The 27,548-nt window shown below is 35.6% G+C and overlaps 2 protein-coding genes, 1 non-coding gene and 1 pseudogene across 4 annotated transcripts; 2 read left to right on the top strand and 2 right to left on the bottom strand.

The window, feature by feature from the left end:
- Positions 1-4,064: 4,064 nt before the first annotated feature.
- On the bottom strand, positions 4,065-8,616 carry LOC132640893 (monooxygenase 2-like; annotated as a pseudogene).
- Positions 8,617-9,811: 1,195 nt separating this feature from the next.
- Positions 9,812-9,885, top strand: TRNAN-GUU (transfer RNA asparagine (anticodon GUU)). The gene has a single exon. It is a non-coding gene; the product is annotated as a tRNA-Asn (tRNA).
- A 1,199-nt stretch (positions 9,886-11,084) lies between these two features.
- LOC132640885 (uncharacterized) lies at positions 11,085-18,903 on the top strand. Of its 2 annotated transcripts, XM_060357695.1 has the most exons (8): positions 11,085-11,518; positions 12,813-12,901; positions 12,992-13,067; positions 15,456-15,505; positions 15,605-15,958; positions 16,137-16,175; positions 16,317-16,437; positions 16,785-18,903. In XM_060357695.1, the coding sequence occupies exons 1-8, from the start codon at positions 11,350-11,352 to the stop codon at positions 16,811-16,813; spliced, it is 927 nt and encodes a 308-aa protein (XP_060213678.1). In that variant the 5' UTR covers positions 11,085-11,349; the 3' UTR covers positions 16,814-18,903. The 2 variants fall into 2 exon arrangements, with proteins under 2 accessions (XP_060213678.1, XP_060213670.1); XM_060357687.1 differs by lacking the exon at positions 16,785-18,903 and having other exon boundaries at positions 11,086-11,518; positions 16,317-16,634.
- A 2,276-nt stretch (positions 18,904-21,179) lies between these two features.
- LOC132640876 (putative glycerol-3-phosphate transporter 4) lies at positions 21,180-27,040 on the bottom strand. The gene is made up of 3 exons (XM_060357676.1): positions 25,815-27,040; positions 23,964-24,503; positions 21,180-21,724 (listed from the first exon to the last, which is right to left on the bottom strand). The coding sequence occupies exons 1-3, from the start codon at positions 26,842-26,844 to the stop codon at positions 21,687-21,689; spliced, it is 1,608 nt and encodes a 535-aa protein (XP_060213659.1). The 5' UTR covers positions 26,845-27,040; the 3' UTR covers positions 21,180-21,686.
- Positions 27,041-27,548: the final 508 nt, after the last annotated feature.

Here is a 27,548-nt window from a genome sequence, read left to right as displayed (position 1 = left end):
TGTGTCCGAGCGAACCTCATGGCTTGCTTGTCAACATGGGCATCAAAACAATATAATATATATGATGCAATTTAAATAAAGCATGAAAATGTAATTTGCGGAATAAAGTCTTGAAATTATCTCATAGCATGAAATATCATGGAAACACAATAGTTTGTAAACATAAAAGCACAACTGACTCTGTGAACTAACATATGTCTATGAAACCTCTAAAACATGTCTGAATACTAACTAACAGGACATGGCCCTGGACTACCATAAACTGAATACTAATGCAGACTCCATGTTGAACCCCGAGAGAAGTGGGGCTCACCAATAAGCTGATATCTGAAGTGATCCTACTGCGCAGATATATGCTCCTGAAAACCGGTATCTGCACCGTGAAGTGCAGGCCCCGGGCAAAAGGGACGTTAGTACATAGTGAATAGTACTAGTATGTAAAACCTGCTGAAATGAAGAACATGGCACAACGTAGATATAGGATATGGACTGAAATTGAATGTGACTTGAACTTGAACATGAACATGAAACGTGAGTGAAGTCTTAAAACAGTAATCAATAGAAATACTTGTATGTAAAACTACTTGTAACGTGGGGAATGCTATAGTATAACCGACAACATGGTCTGGTACTTGCGTCCTACCAGCAGAACACTCACAACCTTGCCAGGGTTATGAGATTTAAGTAATAATAAGCATGTAAGGATCCAAACTGCATAATGAAGGTGTTGCCTCCTTGCTGACAACCCTTATCCTACGGTGGCTACGTAGTTTCAGGCTATCTGAGCCTTCTCGGTTAACTAAGCAATTCCCAAAACATGAACATAATATAGTTGGCTAAGAAACCCATGATTTTCGTGAAATAACTTGTAAATAACTTGTAATCATGATTTCACGAAATAACTTGTAACTTGGTTTCATGAAATATCTTGTAATATGGTTTCATGAGATAACTTGTCATAGTCTTGCAAACATGTTCTTGATTCATGAGTAATAACAATAGTTCATAATTATATATATATAATTGACTTGAAAACATGCTTGTAACTTGCTACATAAAATCATAAAGTTTCATATAAACATAATGAGAATACATGAGGAAGAATTCATGATTCATGGATTAAGCTAGGGTTCCTAATAACCGTAATGGAAGATTAGGAATACAATAACGAATATAGATACAAAATTCATGTACATAAATACATAAATACGGGCTACCAATATGTTGGGTTTAATTCCCTAGGGTTTGAACTTCATGGATATCAAGAAACGGAGCATGGGGAAGAACGTAGAGATTCCCACACGTGGATGGAAGTTCTACATACCTTAATTGCTCCAAAACTTGAGTTAAAGACTTGAGCTTTGAAGAAGATTTTCAAAATCTTGAATTCTTGAACCTTGAGATGGGTTTTCTTGAAAATCCTAGTTTTAGAATGATAATTTCTTATTTAGATTACAAGGATAGGTGCTAGAATTGAGTTGAAATAATTAGAGTAGGCTTACCTTGGTGTTCTTGATGATGGGAGAGGGTAGGAAGTCGTTCTAGGGCTTGAAGGAATGAAAACTAATGATTTGAACTGGTATGGACGAATATATACTGTCCTGGGAAAATGAAGTTTACGTCCAGCACTGTGCTGGCCGTATTTTCAGTTTACGGGTTGTAAACTGCAATACGGGTCGTATTTTGCAATACGGACTACACTGCGTCTCTTCAGTAAAATGGCCATAACTCTTTTCACAGACGTCTGTTTGACCCCCATAATATACCGTTGGAAAGGTATTTTAAAGCTCTACAACTTTCATCAAGGAAGTTTTCCCAAATTCCAAATACGTTTTGAAATAAGGGCCGTAAACTAAAATACGGTCCGTATTTAACCATGTGACATCAAAATGCCAAATTCCAGAATGTTCAGAAATCCTTGGTTTCAGTTTACGACTTGGTTTACGACCCGTAAATTGAAATATGTCCACTGTTCATGGGCATAAACCACTATCTCACAACTGAACAGGAAAATTCTAACTCTCACATTCTTTATTTGACTTTCTAAGTCTAGGATCATGATCAAAGTTTAAGTTAAAGGTACGGGGTGTTACAATATCTCCCCTTTCAGGAGCCTACTCATGAGCCTGCCGAGCTAGAGGTGTCTTCTCATGAGACTATCGAGCCACAGGTAAGCTTTTTACTTAAAATCAATTTTATTCAATATAAGGTGAATAATTATTTAATTTTTATAACCTTTATTTGGACTTCGAACGGCATCTCGTCCAGGAGACTACCTTATATTCTGCACCAGACCCATCTTAGGAGCCTACTCAGGCACCCGTTGATACACAACTTTGATTGTTCAACAAACGTTAATGTATTCAATATAAATAAGAAATGGTACAAATTATTATATATTTTTCAGGTTCATCCTTCGGCGCCCGCGGTGGCAACTCCCGATGAGGACGAGGTCCAGTTTCCAGACCCAGCTCAGCCTGAGGTTCTGAGCGTGCTAGCGGGACTAGATCCCAAGAAGAAACATGTTCTAGTTAAAGGCGCAAGGGCTAGGGGAAGACGAGATAATCATGACTTGGAGCGCCCGGTTATTAAGAGGAAAAAGGGCGATGGAGACGATGGTGAGGGCGGTGGGAATGGTATGAGCCTTAGGCCTAAGGATAGTCTTCGGCATACTACATGTGGGACCCACTAGTACATACAATAATCTTGTACAGTTTAAGTAAATATTATATATTTAAAGTGTTTCTTTTTATATTTATAAATACTATCTTAGTCTTTATTATTGTTTGTAGTGTCACATCCTAAATTGATAATAAATAAAAACGTGGCACATTCGAAATAAAGTTAAACATTAATTTAAAAATAACACGAAACCCTAAAACATAAATAACGCAAAGCTAATGACTACAAGTCTACAAACAAAAATGGACTTCGAGCACTTTCAAACCACTAAAACGACAATCCGAACTTTTGCGTATCCTTGATGTATTGAGCCTACCTTATTAATCGCACAAAAATAAGTAGGGTTCTATATAAAATATTGAAGTTCCGGAGTCTCAAAGCATGATTAATACGCTGCTAAAGTACGTAAAAAAGTGTGAAAATGTAATAAGAGGCTGTTTTGGGAAAATAGGGAGTCGTATAGTGCAGTATTTTATTGCACAAAAGGGGAGGAGGAATATGGTTTAGCGTAGTAAAATACTGCGCTAAAGCACTTAACGGTGCCGTTACAGTTAAGTGCTTTTTACTGCGCTGAAGGTACTTTTGTACCAATTTTTTTTTTTAGGGTATTTTGGTTCACTTGAATTTTTATTGGGTCATTTTGGTTCCGGAACCGTGAGATGTACATGATCAACTGTTGTGAAAAATTTCTCTAAATTCATTTCTCCCAACACACCTCAAGGAAAACTCTACTCAAGCCAATTAAATCTACTGTGCACTTCCTTCCACCTTCCATTAGATGAACTAACGAATGGATCATCGTTTATGTCTCATTCGAACCCGTGGTAGCACCCTTACATCGAAGTTAGGGGTTTACACTGAAGGTAGGGAATCAATCTGGAGAAGTTCGTCTTGATGTTTCTTCAGTTTAAATGGCTCACGTACTTCTCATGATCAGCCAATTCCGTCAAAGATACTCTCGTCGTATGCTTTAAATATAACGTAAATAAGAAGTTGTAAGTTTTTGTAAACATAAAGGACTATGACTGCTCAGGCGTATAACTAAACGATTATTTCAAACCAACCCTCAAACATAACTCATTCAATCATTAATTCTGAAAGCAAAATCTTATCCACGCATCTGTGAGAAAACGTATTTTGCCTTTCGTATTGCACATGTTATAAGATGGCTATTATACTGTATCGTAATAGGAAGCCAAGCATGAGTGGCTGTAATTAGCAGAAAATTCGTTCTGATGAGATGTTCTTGACATTGCAAGAGCGAGAAGGAACTCCTGTACTGTAGTATATATGTACAATAACAAACAGCAATATCTGTACTTTTGATGTATACCTCAAAATTAAGTGTTATCTACACAAGCAATTTATTGGGGAATACCAACTAAACGAAATTTTTTCTTATAAAGGGTCAAATTCAAAATTAGTATGCTCCAGAACTGGTCCAAGCCTAACCAACTTAGGTACAACAATGTTATCCCTAAGGGCACATATCACTGGATTATCCCACTGCAATAGTGCACCTACAAGATATGCACGTACTGTTAATGGAAATATACGGGGCCATCTTTCACTTCCATATGCTTTGAATGCATCCTCAACCGAAGTACGTTTAGACTTGATTGCTTCTGCAAGTTTTTTCGTCAAAACTATTGAATCTTCCAGTGCACAACAAGCACCTTGCCCAAGATTTGGCGTCATTGGGTGCCATGCGTCGCCAACCAGCACGATACTTCCAGTAGAGGCTGGAGGGCTTATTGAGGGCCAAAGCCATCTATCTACTAGGCTGGTTTTTATGATTGTGTCGTCTGGTGTAAGATTAATGAGATTTATTAGGTCGGTTGGCCAATTTCTGACGAGTTGTTCAGCCTGCTGTCTCAAAATAGATGGATCTGTTATCTTTGGACCTGTCAACAGATATTCAAAACAGTTAGAATGATGTAATAGAAATCCATAGACTTTTTCTATTTTAGAGGGTAGCATTATAATCCATCTACAGAAGTTGGATGGTAGGAATAGAAGTATCAAGTCGTTGAGTGAGTACCTAATTAAAATTGATATACTTAGAGCCCGTTTGAATTAGTTGATAAGCATCAAGTGTTGAAAAGCACCTTTAGGTGTTGAATCTGATTTTTATATATAAGTAGTTACGTGTTTGAATAAAAGTGTTGAAACTGATAATAAACAATTAACGTATTTGGTAAAAAGCTGTTGATAAGCACTTTATATAGAAATTATGGATCCTCAAAGCTATTCCCAGAAAATATAAACTTAAACGATTTTTTTGCATAAAAATGACGAATGACAGAAATAGACTAGAGAAATAATTAAATTTATGTTTTAGGAAGAATATTTTGGATATTACAAAAGATATTAGGGATAAATCGTAAAAGGCTTGGTCAAATCAAAAGTGCTTATAAGTTCTAAAACCGAAAGTTAGGGGTGACCAACTTATGACTTATGAATAGTTTTGATTTCTAAGAACTTGGCGGCTTATAAGCACTTTTAATGTTTATTAAACGCATAATAAGCCAAAAAATGCTTAGAAGCTAGTTTGACAAGCTTATAAGCTTAGCCAAACACCCTCTATGATTTGTACTTTACAACTGGTGCCATATGGGAACCATTTGTTTTCAAATAACAATTAGTGAGAACCCCAATATAAAATAGAACAGCCACTGGAAAGAGCATCATATGCACATGGACATTTCATTCCTGTCTCTAATTTTCTAGGTGTACTGACATATCAAGTTCTCATGTATAAAACTAGGGCTACAGATCTGTAAACCCCAATTCCTATTTAGGAGTATAGAGGCAAAACAAGAATGTTATATCTTAAGGAGTAGATTTTTGATTAAGTGGCTGATATAAATGGATTCTTGTGTCTGTCATAAATACTAGAGAGACAGAAATAGATCAGAAAGCCGTTATGAAACACAAACCTGGTGACGAGCTATTGAAGCAGATAAACCAATAGACTTTGGTTTCAGAGACAGGAACATATCCAGCACGCACTCCTTTTCCATAGACATAGTTTACTTTTTTGGTTCAAATGGCTGTCCTTCAGGGAAATATGCTAGGCCTCGAAATGCACAATGTCCTACATAGTTAGGCTCTGAAAATCCCATCAACTTGGCCACTGGCGACCGAATCCCATCACAAGCTATCAATATCTGTACGGAGATGAAATTCAAGAGGTAAGGGTAAGCTTGAGAAATAAATCCACTTGGTCATTTTTTGAATAAATCTAATACTAGTTACAAAATGAGAATCATCAAAATAGCAGAACTAAACAATATTCTATGCAATAAAGAATTCATGGTTTTTGTTGTTAAGTTGCATCACAAAAAAATGTATTGGCAATAACTAAGATGTCTTCAGACAAGTGAGGACAAGCACTATGCAAACCCTGCACGTAGGCAGATCAAGTATACAGTTAACTACCTTGGCAGATATCCGAATTCCATTTTCAAGTTCCAACAATGTTTCACCATTCTCACTTTTTTCAATGTTTGCCAGCTTTGAGGAAAAAGAAATAGCATCTGGTGGTAGCTTACTGGCAAGTGTTTCCAGTAGGACTCTCCTCTCCACAGCACGGACTTCTTGACTACTCCATTTTTGTGGGATCAATAGACAAAAGGATAAGAATTTTGTGATAAATTACCACTCAGCACAGCAATGAGAGAGGACTATTACCTTTCATCCTCATCTTTGAACCTGAAGGAGCGCAACTCTCTTCCATCTTCTGATTTTATCACCATCCTGCGAATTCCAGAATATTCTTTAAATAAAAACCAGTGACTTTAGATACGAATAGCAGACAGAAGATAGGAGAAGCATATGTGTGAATGGTTTTGAGATAAACAAGCTACAAACTCGTCCTTAAAATTTGAACCACTTATATCTAGACAGATACCCAACGAAAGCATAATCAAGAGAAGCAACTTCAGCATGATTTCAGTATCGGCATGACAGCATCCATAAACCTCCAGAAGCACGCTAACGAATGAAGAAAGAGAAGACAAAGAGGTTCTTCTATGTAGGACACTAGAAGACCTCTCACTAATCTTGCTAGTCTCTGTTTAAGTATGCATTATTATCTGATATGTCACACTAGACTGCATTATTTCCCCTGCACTAACCTGCATTGTGTTATCTACGAATTCTAAAAAGTGATCATTTGTCAGTTCGTGAAGTTAAGCCTGGTTGTATACACTAGAGATAAAAAGATCTCTGCTAGTGTAGTATGCCAAATTGGAATATTACCAAATACAAAACTAATAAGCACGGAAGTAACTTCATATTAGTCTCCAATGCTATCTTCTCTCCTCTGTTTTTTAATTGCTAATCAAGATGTGTACTTACTAGCTGTTCTCAACACTCCATAGGGACAGCCAATAGTCAGATATTTAAGCAAATGGAAGAACAAGGATTACAAGTGAAAGAACATACCCTTGAATTTCAAGAAACTGAGTCCTGAGATCATTACCAACTCCAATAGCATCCAATGCCTTCCATCCATTTTTGAAAAGCGTTAGCGACGTTCCTCCCGTCCTCAGTGACTCACCCTGTTCAAGCACCAATGTTCTAATACCCAGCCTAAATAGCAAGCAATCACTTCATCAAACTTCACAATTTCACAAAAAAAAAAAATCATTGTACTAGCACTGAAATGTCCCAATTGAGCAAAATAGACACAGAAAATTCATATAATCGACCTCAATTTGTTCGTAATTAAGACTTATTGGTTGATCCATTAATTGTAATACTCCCTCTGTCCCAATTTATGTGGCGCAGTTCAAATTTTGAGATTTTGACTGAGGATTAGGACATAGAATCTTTAAGTTTTTTAAAATAAATATAACATATTTGAAAATTACTTAGCTTCCGTTTGGCCATAGATTTTCAAGCTGAAAATTGAAAATTTGAGTTTTTAAAGTTGTGATTTTTGAAACTTGAAGTTGTGTTTGGACATGCATCTTACTTAGAAAATTTTTGAAGTTTTGTGAGTGGAAGTGAAATTTCTCCCAAAAATATTTTGAAGATGAATTTTCAACATATATATGATCAAATTTCACGGTCAAACATATATTTGAAGATAAAGTTTCAAAATCTTATCCAAAATCTATGGTCAAACGCTAGCTTTAAATTGAGACGCAGTGAGTAGCAGTTTGAGTTGGGTGAAGTGAACCTTTGAAGTGAAACAGCAGTAGCAAGGCCAGCAATTCCAGCCCCAACAATAACAATATCTTCTTTTCTATCATCAGCTCTACCATTTACAATGGATAAAGAAATGGGTCTAACTCTAACTCTACTTGCAACTTGTAACCATGGTTGTTGGGGTACTGAAGATGTTCTTCTGAAGTAAAATGATGGGTTAGAAGAAGAAAGAGATATGTGGGACTTGACAAGTAACAGAGTTGAAGAGGATAAAGCCATGAAATAGTTAGTTCGTTTGTAGAAAGAAAATGTGAAGACAAGAAAAGATATTCAAGTGGGAATTCCATAAGAATACGAGTGGTCTACATTTAACGATGTGTCAAAATCCACCCTTTATGTATTTTGCATCAAGATTTTCCCAACCCACTTTAAATACAAGCATTTCCCGGCAAAAATTGTATCTTTAAAGCGGAACAGATACAGATGATTTATATAGTCTACCCGAATTATTTGTAACTGAGAGGAAGTTAATTGCTTGGTTTCTTTGTTTGTTCTAGTGAAGTTTGAGCATTGTGTATATTTGAAAAGTTTGCGGGTTTCCAGCGACGGCCTTCTTTACTTCTCTTTAGCCAATAGCGTCGTGTCGTGAGAGAATCGGTGCCCGGCGGAACGGTAAAACAACAACATTCCAAAAGTGGGATGTAAGCAGGACTGAAGCGGTAAAGTAATAAACGCCTACAGAATGAGAAAACTATGCGGTTACTAAATAATACTGATAGTAACGAGAAATGGAGAGGGGACTAGCCCCTTGCCTATCCCACATGAAGTGCGACAACACTCAGCTATCAAGTAATGTTCTACCCTATTCATCTTTATATCTTTCTATCTAGAGTCATGTTCTCACTAAGTTGAAGCTATTTCATGTCTTGGCTAATCACCTCCCTCAGTTCTTATTCGGCCTACCTCTAGCCCACCGATCCTAACTCTTGTTATAGCCAACCTCTTTACATGTCCGAACCATCTCAGCCTAGCTTCCGTCATCATGTCTGCCAAGGAAACCACTCCCACCTTGCCCCGTATAACTTCATTTCTATACACATCGGGTATGTCATCTAAGCATCCTTGCTACATTCGTCTTCTAAATGTGGACGTCTTGACTAGCTAACACTTTGCCCTATACAACGAAGTTGGTTGAACCGCTATTATGTAGAACTTACATTTAAGCCTTGGCGACACATTCTTTTCGCACAGTACCTCGGATGCGAGCCTCAATTTCATCCACCTCGATCCAAAACGGTGTGCGACATCCTCATCAATTCCTCCGTCTCCTTGGATTATGCACCCAAGATACTTGAAACTTTCTCTTTTGGATATGACTTGTGCATCGAACTTCACTTCCACCTACGCCTCATGCGTTAATGTTACTAACTTGCACTCTACGTACTCTGTTTTAGTCCTGCTTAACCGGAAACCTTTAGACTTTAGGGGCTGTCTCCAAACTTCCGGCCTATCGTTAACTCCACCACGCGTCTCGTCAATCGGTATTATGTCGTTTGCGAATAACATACACCACGACCTCCCCTTGGATATGTCGTGTCAATTCATCCATCACTAAGGCAAATAAGAACAGGTTAAAGGATGATTCCTAGTGCAACTCCATCACGGCCGGAAAATGTTCTGAATCACCTCCTGTTGTTCTTATCTGAGTCTTGACTCCATCATACATAAGCTACATATATATACACCTCTAGACTCTAAACATAATCGGTGGAATGGATTCATATGTAAATTTCAAGCATTATCATTACCATTAAAAATGAGATGGATAGAAATTATATATACACTTGCTTCAAGCTAAATACAGTTAATACTATTGGTATGATTGTTTTTTTTAAAAGAAGGGTGACCTGTAGGAGAGAATAAAGATTTTCTGAGCCTTGCAATTTTATTTAAACCAAAGCCTAGCATCAAAGCTGGAATAGCTCAGTTGGTTAGAGCGTGTGGCTGTTAACCACAAGGTCGGAGGTTCAAGCCCTCCTTCTAGCGTCAATGTTTTTTATCTTTAAGTTGACTTTTACCTGGAGAGAAATATAAATGAATTGCTAATATAGATTTTTTAGACTAACAAAAATGAAAATCATAAATTTATCAGGTCTGTGTTGCGTTGAATTTTTGGTTCTTACTGTAATGACAATATAATTCAAAATTGTCAGTGGTATTACTTTAGGAAGGGTCTTAGGCCTTAATTCTTTTTGCAATATTAAACTTTTCCAATTTAACTTGGTTTAATTTTAAGTTTAGATAGATTGATAATATTTGATTTTCTTTGATATTTAAAAAAGGCTTAATGCATATCCAGCCCCCTAAACTTGTGCCTTTTTTTCATTTTGGCACCTCAACTAAGTGTCATTCCTATTGAACTCCTGATTTCGTCCTCAAGTGTGTCTATCAAATCATCTAAATCTGATTTTTATTAGAAGCAAAAAATAAATTGTGGAAATGAAGGTAAAGTAATACTTTAGACATGTGGTAAACTATGTTTTAGGTCATGGATGTGTTGGTTTTTGTTGGTTCTGCTCTTTCACTGCTAGCTTAATTAAGAGCTTACTCTTTTTTTTCCCTTTCAATTGCTGCTAATCTTAGCTAAAAAATAACATAATTAAATTAGAATATATATTAGCATGTTGCTACATTGAAGATAGAATACTATGTAAGTCAGATTGTATTTGAAAGTCAGATTGTGTTTGATAGACACATTTGAGGACTAGTTCAAGGGTTTAATAGTAACAACACTTAGTTAAGGTGCCAAAATAGAAAAAAGGGACAAGTTCAGGGGTTGCATATGCATTAAGCCTTTAGAAAATGATCTTCCTTCGCCCATGAAGGCCACGAAGTTAAAAAAGAGATATTTTTTAAACTTATGATCTAAAATAAATCATAGCAATTTTTGAGGCTAGAAATCGTTTCATGAAGTATTAAAGGGTATATTTAAGTTTGAATTGTTATTGGTATCATTCTTTTTGGTACGGACTAAAAATGAAAGAGGTTATATAAATTGGGACGGAAGGAGTAATATTTATTTATATTTAATTTACAAATCTAATAATCCGACATAGTATTAAATTTTTAAAGTGAAATATTCAATACATCAATGAGAAGTTAATTTGATAAGTTTAATGACCCTTTCTTATAACTTAAAATTTTCTAATGAAAAATCAAAAATATAAAAAAAGGGTCAAAACTCGTCTTTATTGAAAAACCCTAATCATCAAAATTTTTATACATGGCAGATGCAAAAGAATTTCTATTTTAGATGCAAAAAGAAAAGGGCTGATGTATGTGACTGCAGCACAAGGACTTACCTATGACCCTCGACAAAGAGAGGGACAAAAGTAGATGCTTAGCTCAAATTTCTTGCAGAAAGCAACACTCTCCACTCTAAAGTTTTGTTCAAAGAGTGAAAAGACTGAATACTGAGCTTTTTGTAGAAAAAGGAAGGAGGCAGTGCTAATGGATACTGGGAGTAGTACAAGTAGTAATAGCAATGGCGTGATAGTTACTGCAGAAAAAAGAAGAATGAGAATAGAAAATCCCTTTACTTTGAAAGTGGGTCAAGTATTTACTGGCTTTGGCATTGGCTGTGGTATTGGAATTGGTGTTGGTCGCCCTTTAAATCTAGGTACAAATCATCACCCTTCTCATTTCTTCCCATTCACCCAAATAAAGAAAGAAAGGACAATATTAAAAAGAATGAAATTTGAAGATTTTTGGAAACCTAAAGAAGGGGAACCCAAGAATTCAAGTAATTCATTTTGGGGTTTTAATTTTGTTTTAGTTTGTTGTTTGTTAATGACTTGAATGTGTAAAGATGAAATCTTTATGTTGTTGGTATTCAATTTTTGCATCTTTTGTGCTGTTGATGTAATGCTGCATTGTTTGGTTACTTACAACCCAATTTAAAAACCAATTACACTTCTTTTGAGCCGAGGGTCTATAGGAAGTGGTCGCTCTGCCCTACAAAGGTAGGTGTAAGGTCTGCTTACATCCTACCCTCCCCAGACCCCACTTATGGGATTACACTGGGTATATTTTTGTTGTTGTTGTTGTAATCTAATTCATTTCTGGTTTTTAAATTTGTCCATGGTTTATGTGTGTGTGTATTAATGAAGTAAAAGCGTAAAGTTGAAATATTTCAGTTGTTCATAATGGTTGGTATACTTTTCCTGCCTGTTTTTGTTATTACTCCATTTACTGTTCTCCATTTAGGAATTATTTGCTTTATTACACCAAGTGAACACGGTTCTTTGAGCTGAGGGTCTATCGGAAACAACCTCTCTACCCCACAAAGGTAGGGGTAAGGTCTGCTTACATCTTACCCACCCCAGACCCCACTTGTGGGGTTACACTGGGTATGTTGTTGTTGTGCATCAAGTAAACACAAGTTAAGGAATATTTGAAATTGAGAATGCACATATTATTTAGCGTTGCTAATCCTCCTCCTTAATGCTCTTTCGTTGTTTGTTCTTATTGGGTTAGTCTTTGCTGAAAGAGGATTCTCAGCAATTGATTCCTTGGCATATGCGTGTACTTGGGTTGATGCTCTTAGTTGAACACTGTTGAGAACAAGAGTCGTTGATTTGTAATATGTTGGTATGCATATGTATAAATGATGTGCGCTTGAGCAGTCTAAGCCGTGCAGTTTGTGTGGTTTATCAGACTGCCATTTGTGTAGTCACGTCATTGTATTGGTGTTACGTGCAAATTAATCCTGTTCAGCCTTTCTGTACTGTTAGGACTGTTGGATCCCTAGTGTCTAAAATTGGAATTCATCAATTTGATTGAATTGGTTCAGGCTGTAATTTATCACTTGGATTTTCTATCTTAGCTAATAATAAGTGCAAACGGGATTATGATATGAGATACACTTAAATTAAAGGACTTCCCTCTTTATCAATATTTTACCTTGTTTCTAGGTGCAATACCAATGCTAAATCAAGTTATGACTGCCACTAGAGGCGCAACGGATGCATTCTCTGGTGTTGGAAGACATGTTAATAGTACTGTATGTCAATTTGTTAAATTGTCTTTACATAATATTGTGACTGCTTAAGTTTGTTCTTTCAGTTCTTATTTCTTTTCGTCTTTTCTGTAGTTGAGGAAGGTGGGGGCAAAAAACATTGAAGCAGGTATTGGATGTGGAGTCGGTTTTGGACATGGTTTTGGAGTTGGTATGTAGACTTATATTTGCTCGTTGAAGGTTATCTTGTTTTGTTTATTCAAGTAAATTAAGATTTCACTGATAAAATGCATCCAGTAGATGCTGAATTACAAGCTATAGCAAAAACAAAAAAGACTTAGTTACGCCACAATTGAACCTCCTAAATGCATCCTAGGGAGATAACAAAGTCAAAAAGCTGAACAAAATGTTAAAGGTTATCTGTTAAATTTTGCATTGGGATGATTCATTTTGAAGTGAGGAAATTGGTATACTACTGTGATATTTCCAACCACTTTGTGTGCAATATTTACTTAGAGGAGATTGAGCTGAAGACTTGAAAAATCTCTTGGGAAAAAAAAGAAATAAACAACAATAATGTTGGACAAGCAAGAGGTTCTATAGCCTATTGAGGCAGAAGAAAGGAGAGAGACAACCAGTGTTTTAAAAGGCGGGGGCGTAAGGCGGGGTGTTTTATATTTGCCTCGACGAGGCATAAGCCTCGAGGCACGGGGCGTAAGCCCCATGAGTAATTATTTTTAGTATTTCATAAAATATTATAAGTGCAACAAATATTTTTAAATAGGTAAAAGTACATAAAAAATAAAAGACACTGTAAATAAATAATATATGTAACATTAGTATTTGTATTAGTGAGGATCAATTCAAGTCAATAAGATATTAGCCATGTGTTTTAAAGACATTACCTAGGATGTTATTGTAAAAACTTTATTTAATAATATGAAGATTTGAGTAGTTTAGTTCAAAGTTTTAAAATATTGCTCTTAAAACGTAGATGGTGTTTTTTCTTTCTTTTGTTATATATATTTTGTACTTCTTTTTACAATCTTCAATATTATCTAAGAGAAACTTAAACCATAAAATTCATCCGTAAAATTTTTTGGGGCCTCAAAAGTTTGAAGGCCTAAAACAAAAGCTTTACTAGCCTCAACCTTGAGCCACCCTTGCTTACAACTTGTAATTATATATAACATAATTTTACCATATAAACAATACAATGAATTAAAAGCTATTATGGAATACAAATCAACTCTAACATCTTAACTTTCAAACAATGAAAAAATCACAATTTCTTAAAACAATATTTTTATCATACTATTCATTTTATATCAATAAACTTTATCAGTATTATAATTAAAATGTAATTTCTTCATGAATAAAATTAAAATTACTTTCAAATAGCGAAATAATATAATATGATAATTTTGATACATAGGACAAAAGACCAATGACAAGTGAAAATGTACAGTTCGGCTATGTATTTTTAAAAGAAATATTAAGTGATATTCAACCCTCACGATGTTCTCAACTAGTAACTATGCAATACTACGACTTGTTATTTGAGTTACACTCAATCTTCTTATTTTTATAGATGAAAAACTATTAAGTATCATTCATTTGTTAAAGAATTATGAGGGTCAACAATTTTAATTAAGGAAAAACATATAATTTGTGTAAGAACGGTTAGGCGAGCTCCGAGCGTTGGGCGTTAGGTGTGTTTAGGGCGTAAGCCTCATAGGAACTAAGCCCCGCACATGAGCTCCGGGGCGTTTTGCCAGTGCCTCGCCCGGAGGTGAGTCCTAAAATTGCCTTTTAAAACACTAGAGACAACGGCCTAGGAACCATCCTGCCTATTCCCTATAGATTAGAGCCTAAGGCAAGTTGCTGCTTAAAGAAAAGAAGTGTCGTCAGAGAGCAAAAATCAACTCACAATTCTTTACCATTGGATTGAATGGGTTCATCCATTTTGATAAGTTGGCATCACTAGCAAGTAAGAAGAAACCTGTTTGTAATCTGATGTCTAAGACAAGTAGGATTACGTACGAGAAGCAAAAAATATTGCAAATTACTTTTGACATATTACCCTGACTTGTCAAACGTTTAGTGCAAGATAATCTAGTTCACAGAAATATTTTGAATTTAAATAGAAATCTCCTATCACTAGGTTAGAAACTTTTAGAAGTAAAAATAACAAGTCTAAGCTAAAAAATGTAAAAGCCTTATATAAGTCCTGGTGCTTATCCTGTCCCAAAGTAAACTTTTCCCTCTTTTCTTTCTTCTCCTTCGGAAAGTATGATATAAAACCATTAACATAAGTTTGACTGGCATACGCTAAAATTGGAGTAATTGCTTAATTAGTTTAGCCTCTTCATGTTTATTCAAGGCAATATGTTAGTGGACTCCTTTTCTCATGTTTCTTTTCCTGTAAATATTGACAATTTCTGTAGCTGTATCGACAGAGAACGATCGTTTTTGGAAGTATGCCTTGGCTGAACTCACATATGTGAGATCAGTTAGTATAATCAACATGATCCTTATAATTAGCTCTTGTCTATATTTTAACATCACGCCATGTGTCATTCTTGGTGATGCATGTCAGGTCTTGCTGTGAAGCGCGGAGTGTTGGATCAGATTCAGCTGTATTTAACTGTATGTATTCTTGTCCATAGTTCATTGCTGCTACCACCTAAGATTTCCCTCTTCCTCCAGGCTTCCTTAAGTGTTGACATAATTTCTCTTAATCTGCAGCAAGCCATGACAAAATTAATGATGAAGTCTGGAATGTCTACTACCGGCTTATCTATTGGTCAAGGCATCCTTCCAGCATCCTTGCAAGCTGGCATGAAAACAGTCAATGAAGCCTCTAATCAGAACCCACTGGGAAATGCCAATCCACTTGAAGTGAAGGTCCCTCATAGTTCTTCTCCCGGCTTGCTTACAGATAGGAACACAAATTCTCTCTCTTCTCATGAAAATGAAACTTCAAGAGCTAATCTCACCTCTTCAAATGCATCATATAGCAGCCGAACAGAGAAGGTTATTAGCAATTTTCTGCAGAGTCCACTTGTGAAAGACGAAGACAGTAGTACAGCAAATGAGCTGGTATGTGAAGATGAATACACATTTCTTACAACACTATAGGTTAAGCGTAATGTTGTGAGGTCTCCTTGTATTTGTTGTTTATTGTGCTGAGGTTAAGATTGAAAATTGTAGATGGAAATATGAGGTTGCTAGTTATTTAAATATATTAGTTCTAATTCCTGTACTTCTTTATTTGCAGTCTGAGCGTTTGAGATCAGAGAACAACATCCTTCATGTTGTAAGCTTTCACTTTGATTATTTATTTAGAAGCCAACTATTTTTCTTAAATGCTTACATTGCTGAAACCCAGTAGACTTACATTGATGTTCTATGTTTATATGGCATGTGAAGTACTGAAAATACTTTTGCTGCATTGTAGGTGTTGAAACACCAGCAAGTGATTGATGAGCTCATGCAGGAAAATGAAAAGCTTCGCCAGATACTGGTGAAAGACTTGAAAATCTCGCCCAGTAAACTCCAAACCAGCTACTCCAGTGGAAGTAAGTTTCCAAGTACTGAATGTTTTGAGTGCCGTAGAAAACAAAGGAGAAGACGATGAATGAATACAATATCTTTCTCCTTTTACTTTTTCGCTAAGATGAATGAAAGGAATATCTTACATATTTTATCTACATCACCCAAGCAATTAAATCAAGAAGCTGACCTGGTCTTTTTGACCTTGCGAATTTGCAACTTATTTTTGGGTGTTGTATGAAAGCTTTCTCCACATGCAAATAGGTAGCATGTGGATTAGCTTAAAGCCACTAAAATATATGTAGGATGCTAGAAACAGATAGTTACTTCTCTTTTTTTTTTTTTTTTTTTTTTTTGACATGGGAACCCGCAGCCGCTACCCTTCGGGCGCGCACAGGGTAAACCCTGCTCCTGTGCAATAGCTCGCAAACCACACGGAAGAGGTAACCATTTAGTGCAGTCTTCTATTTTTAGGTTTTGTCGCGCGTCTCCTACTCAATCCCTCTTTATTTATATAATGCATATACTCCTCAATGCCTGTAATATGTACTTGTTGCTGAAATTCATTTACATGAAAGTCAAGTAGCGCAGGAAAGACAAGTTAGAGCAGTGGTTTTTATTAAGTTGAGTGAAAATGTTACATGATAGCTGTAACAATTGATAACTGATAAACCTTCTCTGGCATCCTCATCGTTCCTTAAAAACTCACATACACGCATGAACCTCGAAAATTAAGGACAAAGTGAAACAACGAAAATGAAAAACAACAATACTGTAAAATATATTAAATAAAATAAAGAATACACAAATGTTGAAGGCAAATGACCATCAAATTAGAAGAAGAGTGCTACACTCCCAATCAGTGCTACCATGACCATGGTACTTCCGTGCACAAAAGCACTTGATGGAAGTATCGATCCATCAGAAGGTCCCGGAGCCGGTGCCGATGCAGGCCCCTGTCCCACGGGTGCAGGGGGTGAGGCCGGCATGACGGGTGCCATATCAGGTACTGCTGGGGGTGAGCTAACTGATGGACCAGGGCTCATTGTTGGAGGAAATGCTACTGGTGCTGGTGGGGACATAACCGGAGGCATGGTGATCATCGGGGACAGGGCTACAATGCTAGTAGGTGGCATTGTGGGTGCTTGAGCAGCAGAGAGGGATAGAAATGTAAGGGAAAAAGAGAGCACTAACATGACACATGAGGAAGCCATGACTTTCGAAATTTTATTGTACTTCTTGAAAAGAATGTACAAATTAAGGGCTTTATGGAATTGTGTTATGAGGTATTGGTTTGAGATATAGATATAGATATATAGAAACAAGGGCTCCCTGTCCTGATTTTTCTTAACAAGTCTTTTCAAGACTTTAATTTGCGATGTTTGTGGGTGAGCACTCCTTTATCTGTTGTAAGTGCTTACAACTATGAGACATATTTTTCAAAACAGAATCAAAATGGAATTAATTTTGATGAACGTGTCTGAAGATGAGTAATTAAGAAGTACGATCTAAGATAATATATTTGTGAAAGAACGTCTTTTTCATCAAAATTAATTCATAATAATAAAGCAATAGTGAAATTCAAAACCCCATTTAGATTATAAAAGCTATTACAAAAAAAGTTTTTCATAATTGAAAATTGAGTTTATTTGTTTTAAAAATTTACCTTGTTAACGGTAAACATGATCAGAATATTTTTGGAATGAGTCATCCTAAGAGTGTGGTCCAGTGGTCAATGAAGTGGATTGAGAATTATAATGTGTCATGTTCATTGTCAACAGAGGTAGGCCCAAGACACTACGGTTATAAAAAAGGGAAATCTACATGGTGTGACAAACTAGTGTAGGTAATTATATTTAGTAGCTATAATTTACATTAATTACTTCTCATAGCTAAAAGTTGTATGCTAATGACACTTATTAGCTACTTCCTCCTTCTCCTCCTCTCTCTAACGTTCTCCTCCACTCTCTCTCTCTCTCTCTCTCTCACGTCGTCTTCTCTCTCTCTCTCTAACATTTTGAGCCGTGGTCATCTTTTTCGACGGAGTTCTACCGGGGCCCAATCAAACGACTGCCTCTCTCTCTCTCTCTTCCTTCTCTCATTCTCGGATTTGTATGGATCTGTGTTGATTTTTGTATCTTCAACAGATGGCCAATCTACGCTAACTTTGTTGTTGTTGAGTTCTATGTTGTTGCTGTTGGCCGTGGTTGTTGTTGTTGTTCGTCTTCTCTCTCTCTTCTGACGACGACGACTTACAACTCCGCAGCGGTCATATCTGGATGGAAACAACCAGATCTGGCCAGAATTTGGCCGAAATTTTATTTCTTGTATTCAGTTTTGAGTGTATTCGTTAATTTTATTTCTTGTATACAAATGAATACAGTGAATTTTGAAGTGTATACAAATGAATAGAGTGAAATTTATTTCTTGTATTCAGTTTTTTAGTGTATTCATTAATTTTTTTAGTGCAAAATTTTATGTTTTGGGGTGTATTTTGAAGGATATTTTTTTTGTATACAATCGATTTTAAATACAATGTAAAAGTAGCTATAGATGAATACATTTGACATGAATACAGTTGAGTTGAATACAGTGAAAAGAATTTTTGAAATTTTTTTATTCGCTGTATTCATGAATACAGCTAGGCCGTTTTATGAATATAGCGAGCCATTTTTTTAATACAGCGGGGAAACTGTAGCTACGCAATGTAAATATTGAAACTGTAGCTATGGAAAATTTTAAACCCCAAAGTGTAGTCATTTATGTAAAATTCCCAAAAAAAAAAAAAAAAAAAAAAAACAAGTTAAAGAGAGGTTTTTCACAGAACCATGTTAACGAGCACAAATATTTTCCAAAATAAAAGAAGAAAAAGAGATGATAATTGTCATATACAACTTTTCTCCAAACAAAAGCTTTCCAAAGGTAACTTTGTCACAAAGATTATAACACCAATATGTGGAGTTTGAATGTGTCTTTGTCATTGATTTGGAAAATTTTAAACAACGGTTGAAGTACGAATATTATCTGGAATATGGCCTAATAAACCACCCATGAAGTACGAATAAAGCACCATCTTGTTTCGTGCTTGCACGTGTTTTGAAATTAGAAAATTAGTGAAAAGGATCCACAGTTCCTACAAATCCCGAATTTGATTAAACACGATTTTTTTTTTTAATTTATGTTTCAATTTTTAAAGAAAACTTGTGTACATGTAGAAGATTCTACAATTTGTCAATTTTGCCAAAATTAGTAGGTTCGGTTTTTTGTTTTAATTACATATGAGTAGGGGAAGGGACATTAGGGGAGGAGATTACAAAGTGGAATCGAACCTCACCAATAAGGTGAAAGTTCGGTAGCCAACCAATTGTGCTATTAAGATTCCCCGGTTCTGTTCTTTCTATATGTATCTATTTCTATTTCAATTACGGCGTCTACTATCCGCCACTGTAGTAATGCAAGCGGTGACTAAAAATCCTTGCGAACACTTCAGCTTAACGTAATATTTTACCGGTAAGTTCATAACTTCAAATCTAAACCATATACGGCTATTAAGCGTGACATTTTAAAAGTTCGGAATCTTGTTTTTTTTGTGTTTGAAATACTCAAAGGCGATTTTTATTTGAACAAATGCAAAACTGAGCTTAGTTGAGCTTTTATATCTCAATATTCTTTATTAATTAAAGATAATCTGCCACAGCTAGAACTAGGAACCCGTTTAGTATGGATAGACGAATGTTCACTGTCACAACAGTTTTTCTCTCTCGATATTATAATAACTCATATTTTATGCCAAATAGGTCAAAGGTGCTAAAATTGCTAATTGACGCACTACCTCAACAACAACATACCCACGGTAATCACACATAGGCCTGTGCATAAATCGATTCAATCCGAATTTTTGAACCAATTCGAAACAATTCGGATAATTCAATTTGGATAATACAATTCGATTTTGATTTACAAATGCAATTGTAAAATCTTACGGTTTAACGATTCGAATACGGTTGGCTTCAATTATCAACCGAACCGATCCGAACAAATCGAATTTATATGCCACTAGTGACTAATATGACTAATTTGGTATATGTAATGTGGTGTTGGCGGATTTGTATGCTTGCATAAGTTGTCGAGCTCTTATTTTGCTATTTATATGTTATTATGCTTGCAAGTTTATGATTTCTTGGTTAATGTCTTGATTATAAGGCTGCAAATTTAGGATCTCATTATTTTTTATTATGTTTACTCTAAAACTGAAATGATATAGTTACTTGTTTAAATTTCGAATAGACCGAACAAATCGATTTGTGTAACCGAATCGAAATAATAAAAAACAAATTGAATTGAACCTGGGATTGATCGAGTTTAGTTGAGAATTTTATAAAGTCAAAATTTGAAATTTCAACTCGATGATGGCCAAAACCGAACCGAACCGATTCGTGCACAGGCCTAATCACGCAGGTGGGGTCTAATTGAGATTATCTGCGGAAGAATGACACAATTAACTGACCAAATTCTAATATACTTTTTTCACTATCAAATGAAATTGTTACACAAACTCTGGTTCATGATTGGAGAGTGAAGATGTTTAGCTGACTCCACAGGCAGTATGTCCCCAAAGACTTGATCATTTTCTCGTAGAAGAATACAGATAACCAGTTAACTCGCAGCTTCCCTTTTATAGTGTTTCAATTAAAGGCAGTGTTAATAATGAGAGAGGTTCAAAAAGAAACAGAAGGTAACTTCAACAAATATCCTTATGAGAAGAAGATTTATGCAAAAACTTTAGAAAATATGTAATATGGACCAAATGGTGAAACAAACAAAGGATATTCATCGGATGTCATAATAAATCTACCAGTCTAGCCTCACTTTATTCTATCAACAACTCCTCAAGGGATAGGAAGAAAGGTAATATCAGCTGTATCATAACTACCAGACACGTCTCGCTAAACCTCTAAACCTCTAAATATATCTCAGATAATAAGCAATAATCACAACAGAAAAACCTCAAGAGAGAAATGCCTTTGTTTCATTTAGACACGTACCAAGAGACTACGACGACTCCAACGAGCTACAAAAGAACTTACATTCCGTAAACAAAAGCATATCGAAGAAAGATGAATGGCGATTTTGAAGACAGAGTGGCTTCTCGAGTCACATTGATTCCATTGGCTTTTTGGTACCATAGATTTTTGCTTATGTTTTCACGCAGAGGCAATACTTGTATCTTCTATCATATCTTTATGTTTCTTGAGAAAACATGCCCAACAAATCCTCATCTTTGGTCTCTTAAAAGGGGTTGAGATGCAGAACCTGCAAGACGGAGCAACTTTCTTAGATGAGAATGGTTCATAGTTTTGAAGATTACAAGCCAAAACTTAAAAGTAATTTGAAGAACAGAGAACATGCTACACACCCTATCCTCTAAAAGGTGAGAAAAAAAAAACAGTATTTTGAATAGCAACTTCTTACATGAACAAATCAATGGCTCACACATAATATCCAAGAATATATCAGAAAATTTCATTATACACCACATAGCGACAATTCCATAAACAAAGCAATTTCCAAAGATTTTAAGTGAACAATCGACACGTTTAATCATAAGGTCCCTCCACAGCAAAGACTGCAAGATCATAGAAGCATGTGCCAGCGTACTGTACTAATAAAATTTTTCGGGAGATTGCGACTCCTATGTGGAAGCTTTTAAAGTTGTTTCACTACTAATATTATCACAAAAAGACCAAGAAAAGCGGAGTTCATTCATCTTCTTCAATATCAATAGAGAACTAAAAACAAGAAAGTCCAGAGTAAGATGCATTCTTTAGTTGCAGTATGAATCATTTTGTGGGTTTAAGTCTCCTAAAGAGTTCTAGATAACAAAACAAATGGCAGTAAATTGAGGATTGAAACATGTCTATGGGTGCTTTATAGGAGCTTCAAACTGCAACTATGTACAGAAACAGACATCATTAAATGGTAATGTATGAGAAGCAAAATGATATGCAGATAGGATTCATTATTTGAAATAACTTTTTCATAGTTTACATATAAATATTACACAATAATGAAGCACTTCAAAAAAAAAAAAAAAAAATCTGTAATGAGAATTTCAGAATACACAAACAAAGATGATGATGATGATGACAAACAAAGATGATAAAGCTACTCTAATATGTCTGTAATTACTGCACAAGCAAGGAGAGACATATATCAGAATTCACCTTGTCCTAATATTTTTTTCATGCATTGTATTGCATTTAACGCATTTTAAACATTAATTACTCCTCCATTCATTTTGGGGGTGGCTGGGAGGGTTAGGAGACGATTTGAATAAGTTTCAAACTCTTATTGAAAATAGATTCTGCTTGAGTAAATGAACAAAAAATAACAACAAAGAAACAAAATCTTTTGCCGAAATAAATTCACCCACTCGTATCACCCAGATTCTGATGCACTTGACCATGCAAGTAAATTATGCAATTTAATTAAATCTTGGAGAAATATCTATACAAAAAATAAATACTAAGTAGTACTTTCATTTCCTCCATGATACAGATGGAGGAGGAGATCAAGCTCATTTGAAGCTGGATTCAGTAATGGATTATGTGTGAGATATAAGGGGATCAGATAAACATAGAGAAACTAACAAGTAATTATCATTGTTGACGTAAGATGTTTTGCATAGCCCACACAAGAAGATATATGCACCAATATGTAGAACTCAGACTAAATTACTGCTCTGTGTCATGGGGTTGTTTAAATTTCCATTCTTCACTGCAAATGCTATAACATACTACTGATCCAATACACCAAACTTGCACAGGGATCTACAGCATGATACAGTCTAATAAATTTGATAATTAAGTTTCAAGCTCCAATAATTTCATCATTTACTCGAGGAGTCTATAAGCTAAGAACATGAATACTTGGGAACATGAAATTTTCTTATACAGGACACAGCTATAATATCTTGACTAGAACTTCTATCACAAAAAAACTCATATAAAAAGGATAAAACATTTTAATTTCTCTTTTACCTTTATCAAAAGTACTATCTGCTTCAGCTTTACTCGACAACAATAAACCACTGTTCCAGATAGATTATTGTCACCAAGCTTATACAGAACATGACCAGCAATAGTCATTTGTTACTTATTTCTTGGGTATAAAAGTGTTAGCAAGACATTTGAACAAAATACTTTTTCCCCAAAAGCCCAAAAAGGGGGAAAAAGAAGAAAGGGAGCAAAGTGTTGTATCTTTTCACTATTGCGTGAGCTAGATTAAAAAAAAAATGTTTATAATTCATTTCATCCTACTGCTCCAATTCTAAAATCAGTATGCTAATTTTTTTGAGCAAATGATATGCGTTTACATATGCATATACTCTGACACATTAACAAATTATGCATTTGTGCCCGACTTTGCAGAGAAAAGAAGAAATGAAATAAGGAAATTTACCTTTGTCAAACAAAATAATGAACTAAGGATGATAGACACAGTTGAACAAATACAAATCACAAACAGACACACAAATGAAGACATATGTTACCTCCGTCATTGTGTTGTCCACAGGGTAGGCGTTTAGAGAACTTCTCACTCAGTTCAACAAGAACCAAACGTGATAGAAGAAGACCAGCACTAAGTGCACCAACAACAAGCATTATAAAAACTGCATCCCATCCTTTTGTCGAAAGAAAACCAGTCAATAGAGGACCTAAAGCAGCACCCATAGATCCAGTACCATCAATAATGGCAGTAACTGTTGCAAGTGCTCGTGAATCTCCTTTCAAAGAGCTGTGAGTACCCAAATCTGCTGACACTGCCGTTGTTATAAGAGCATAAGGCCCATTAATAAACAAGCCAGCTATCATCATCAGAAAAATGTTCATGAACTTTGATGTTCCTCCATATTTGCGATACAGAAGCATTGAAGGAATCGCTGCATACATGAAGCTGGCTGCTGTAGTAGCACGAGCATCAAGCTTGTCAGATAAATGTCCAGCTAGAATTCCACCAACTATACCTCCAACATCAAACAGAGCAGATAGATTCCCAGCAGATTTCACTGAAACATACTCTCCCCCTATAGCTGTAAGGAGATCATCAAGAACCAAGATGAGGAACATGACCATAGCGTCACTTGGAAATTTGCCAAAAGAAAACGAAGTCTGACAATGAATCTTCAAAGTAAATGAACATTGATACTAGTAATCAAACAAAAAAAGATAATCAATCTAGGTATTTTAAAGTTATCAGGTAAATTTAATATCTTCATTACTTCTAAAAATAAGGGGAACAATTGCAACAAATGGAGAATTGTTACTTTGTAGTTAGCACCTGAGGAACATTTGACATCAAAGCAAGTATATAACCAACAAACATGTGTAACAAGCTTCTATCAAGAAGTGAGTTATGAAGTTGAACTAGAAACACTACTTTGCGAGTAATGCATCAGGGAACTTAAAGAAACCTAGCTGAAATTAGTTGTTAAGAGTACAGTTTGCTTAGGCACAACCTTCAAATTTATTAGATATGCACCTTCTCTTACTTACGCTAACAAACCATCAAACTAAGATCTGCATAATTTGTAGTTTAAACAGACTCAGATGGTGCCTTCTTATTCAAAACGTCTATAAGTTTGGTACTTCCCTGCTTCTCACTTAAGGTGGTCTGTTTAGAAGCCATTTGGCACTAGAATGTAATGTTAGAGTTGTTTGCTAGCATGCCAGAACTAAAGAGCTTGTGTGAGATATTCTACATATGTTGGTATGCTGATGCAGCATGGCCCTTGTCCTGTACGGGTTCTCATCCTTTTTGGGATTTCAGAAAGCAGGGTAAGGCGAAACTGATCATATGAAAAAGAGTGACACTCCTGTATGCAATGTAAATGCAGCAAATAGAAAAACACAATCAGTAGCTCGATTTGCCATTTGAAGCATATACTACAGTGTAACTCCAACATTATCAGCTCCATGCTCCTTAATCAGATGAAACGTTAGAAAAGATGGAACGTGTATTTACCACTCAGGAAGCATCAGAGTTAGCAGCACCAACTACTTCATTTAGAGATTTAATAGAAATGCAGACCTGAACACCTTTTTTTTTTTTGGTCAGAATTTCTTTCCTTTCAACACTCAAAAGCTCCATGAACAAAATTCCCTACCTTATCAGCAATGGACACTCCTAAACACCTCATAGAAACAAAAATTATTACAAATCAACCTGCAAATGGGAAAAGTAACAGTCATGAAAACTAACTTCAAGCCTAGGTAATACATTTCAGATAATCCCTCCAATCTGTAGGTTTCTTGGACAAGTTCTTTTACGTCAGAACAACGCCTATCACACACAAAGAACCAAGTATAGCAAACGCGCAATTCATAAATATAAGCAACTATACCTGTTTGACTAAGGTAAAACGGCAACCAGTACAAAAACGTGTATGCCACCAACTTTGAGAAGAAAAGGCACAGTGCAAATGGAATAACTCCTGGTATTAAACAAGCATCAAGAAGACCAACACTTGTCCTACTTCCTGAACCAACCCGAGGTACATTAAACTGTTCATTTTCACCCACATTTTCTTTCACTCTCTGAGCTTCTTCATCGTTCGTTGAAACCTCAACAGACGGTCGATTAGGACAAGGAAATCCAACATCCTCAGGATAAGCAGGCAATAACAAATACACCATTATCCCCGCGAAAAATATAAACGCACCCGGAACAATAAAAGACCAACCCCAACCATATTCCAAAACAGCAGCAGCCATAAGTGATCCACTAATATTACCAACAGAAGTATGAGCATTCCAAATACCCATAATTAATCCTCTTTTCCTTTTACCAAACCAATTACCAATAACAGCAACAACAGATGGCCAACCAGTAGCTTGAAACAAACCAGCAACCATTTGCATTACCAAATAAAACCAAAAAGCATGTACTTTCCAAAAATAACCCATACCAAATAACCCCACAAATATCCCACTTCCAATCATACCAGTTGTTAAAAACAACCTTAAATCCAATGAATCACCTAAGTGTCCAGCTACATACATTCCTATAGAATAACATGCTAGAAATGCAACATCAATTTCACCTAATTTCAATGTTCCATTTTCACCATTAAATGGTTCCCAACCTTTCTTTCTTGATTTATCCAAATGACCCAAAGTTTCTTTTTTTACAAAAAGTCGCCCAATTGGCCATGGATTTGTAACAGTTATGTTGATATATGGGTTGGGATGTAAAACACTTTTAACAATACTACTAGGTTTTCTTGAAGCATGATAAGCTGTATAAGCAATAAATGTAATCAACAAAACAACATATTTATATGTCTTTAAACTCCAATCTTTCCTTCTCATGCTTCTAATTAACAATATCCCAGGTGGGTTTCCTCTCATTAAATCATCATTATTCCCTGCCATTCTCAAAAAAAATAAAAAAAAATATGAACCCTCTATCAAGAATCAAGAACCCAAATTTCACCTTATAACTTTAATTTTCTTGACTGATAAAAAATAAAATTGCAGAAAGATCTAGAACAGATATTTTGGGAAATTAATTCACACATAATTTAATCCAATTGAGAGTTTTATTTTGTGTGTGTGATATTTGTTTGAGAGAATGGAGGGAGAGAGTGATGACGTGAAAGAATAGGAAAAAGACACGTGTCGATTTTGAGAGGATTTGAAATTCTGGTCAGTTGCCACGCAAAACCGTTAAGTGGGACCTACAAAGAAAGGGCTTGTCGTCTGACATTACTGCTGAGAAAAGGATATTAAGGCGGCGGTTTTTGGCTCTATATATATAAATATATAGGGGTTTTAAAGTTCCAAGAAATTGAATTATTGATTAGAATGTTTCGGCTTTCTATAAGTGGTTTGTTATTTCAACAAAGATATTTGTGCACTTGTTTACGTGATTTTTTTGCTTTAAAAAAATTAAATTAATTGTCTAAATATAGTAAAATTGAATCGGTTTATCCGTCAAATTGGTTGTAGCTTGATTTGGACAACCTCGAGTCTACCTTCAATTTCGCATTAATACCACTTGTTAGGATCGAAAATAACATCTTCTTATTATGATTTCATTTAGATTCAGGACCGGCCATAGGGTGAAACCCAGAGAG

Source organism: Lycium barbarum, chromosome 1 (genome assembly GCF_019175385.1).
Source record: "Lycium barbarum isolate Lr01 chromosome 1, ASM1917538v2, whole genome shotgun sequence".
NCBI classification, from domain to species: domain Eukaryota; kingdom Viridiplantae; phylum Streptophyta; class Magnoliopsida; order Solanales; family Solanaceae; genus Lycium; species Lycium barbarum.
Note: the sequence above shows the minus strand (reverse complement) of the source record. Positions and strands in the feature narration are given on the sequence as shown.

Excerpts from the sequence above, each read along its gene's own strand:
- LOC132640885 (XM_060357687.1), top strand. The coding sequence starts at position 11,350 with ATGGATACTGGGAGTAGTACAAGTAGTAATAGCAATGGCGTGATAGTT. Across the intron at positions 11,519-12,812 it reads TGGTCGCCCTTTAAATCTAG|GTGCAATACCAATGCTAAAT; the intron begins GTACAAATCATC and ends CCTTGTTTCTAG. Across the intron at positions 16,176-16,316 it reads AGAACAACATCCTTCATGTT|GTGTTGAAACACCAGCAAGT; the intron begins GTAAGCTTTCAC and ends GCTGCATTGTAG.
- LOC132640876 (XM_060357676.1), bottom strand. The coding sequence starts at position 26,844 with ATGGCAGGGAATAATGATGATTTAATGAGAGGAAACCCACCTGGGATA. Across the intron at positions 24,504-25,814 it reads GTTTTACCTTAGTCAAACAG|CTATAGGGGGAGAGTATGTT; the intron begins GTATAGTTGCTT and ends ATCTCCTTACAG. Across the intron at positions 21,725-23,963 it reads TGGACAACACAATGACGGAG|GTTCTGCATCTCAACCCCTT; the intron begins GTAACATATGTC and ends TCCGTCTTGCAG.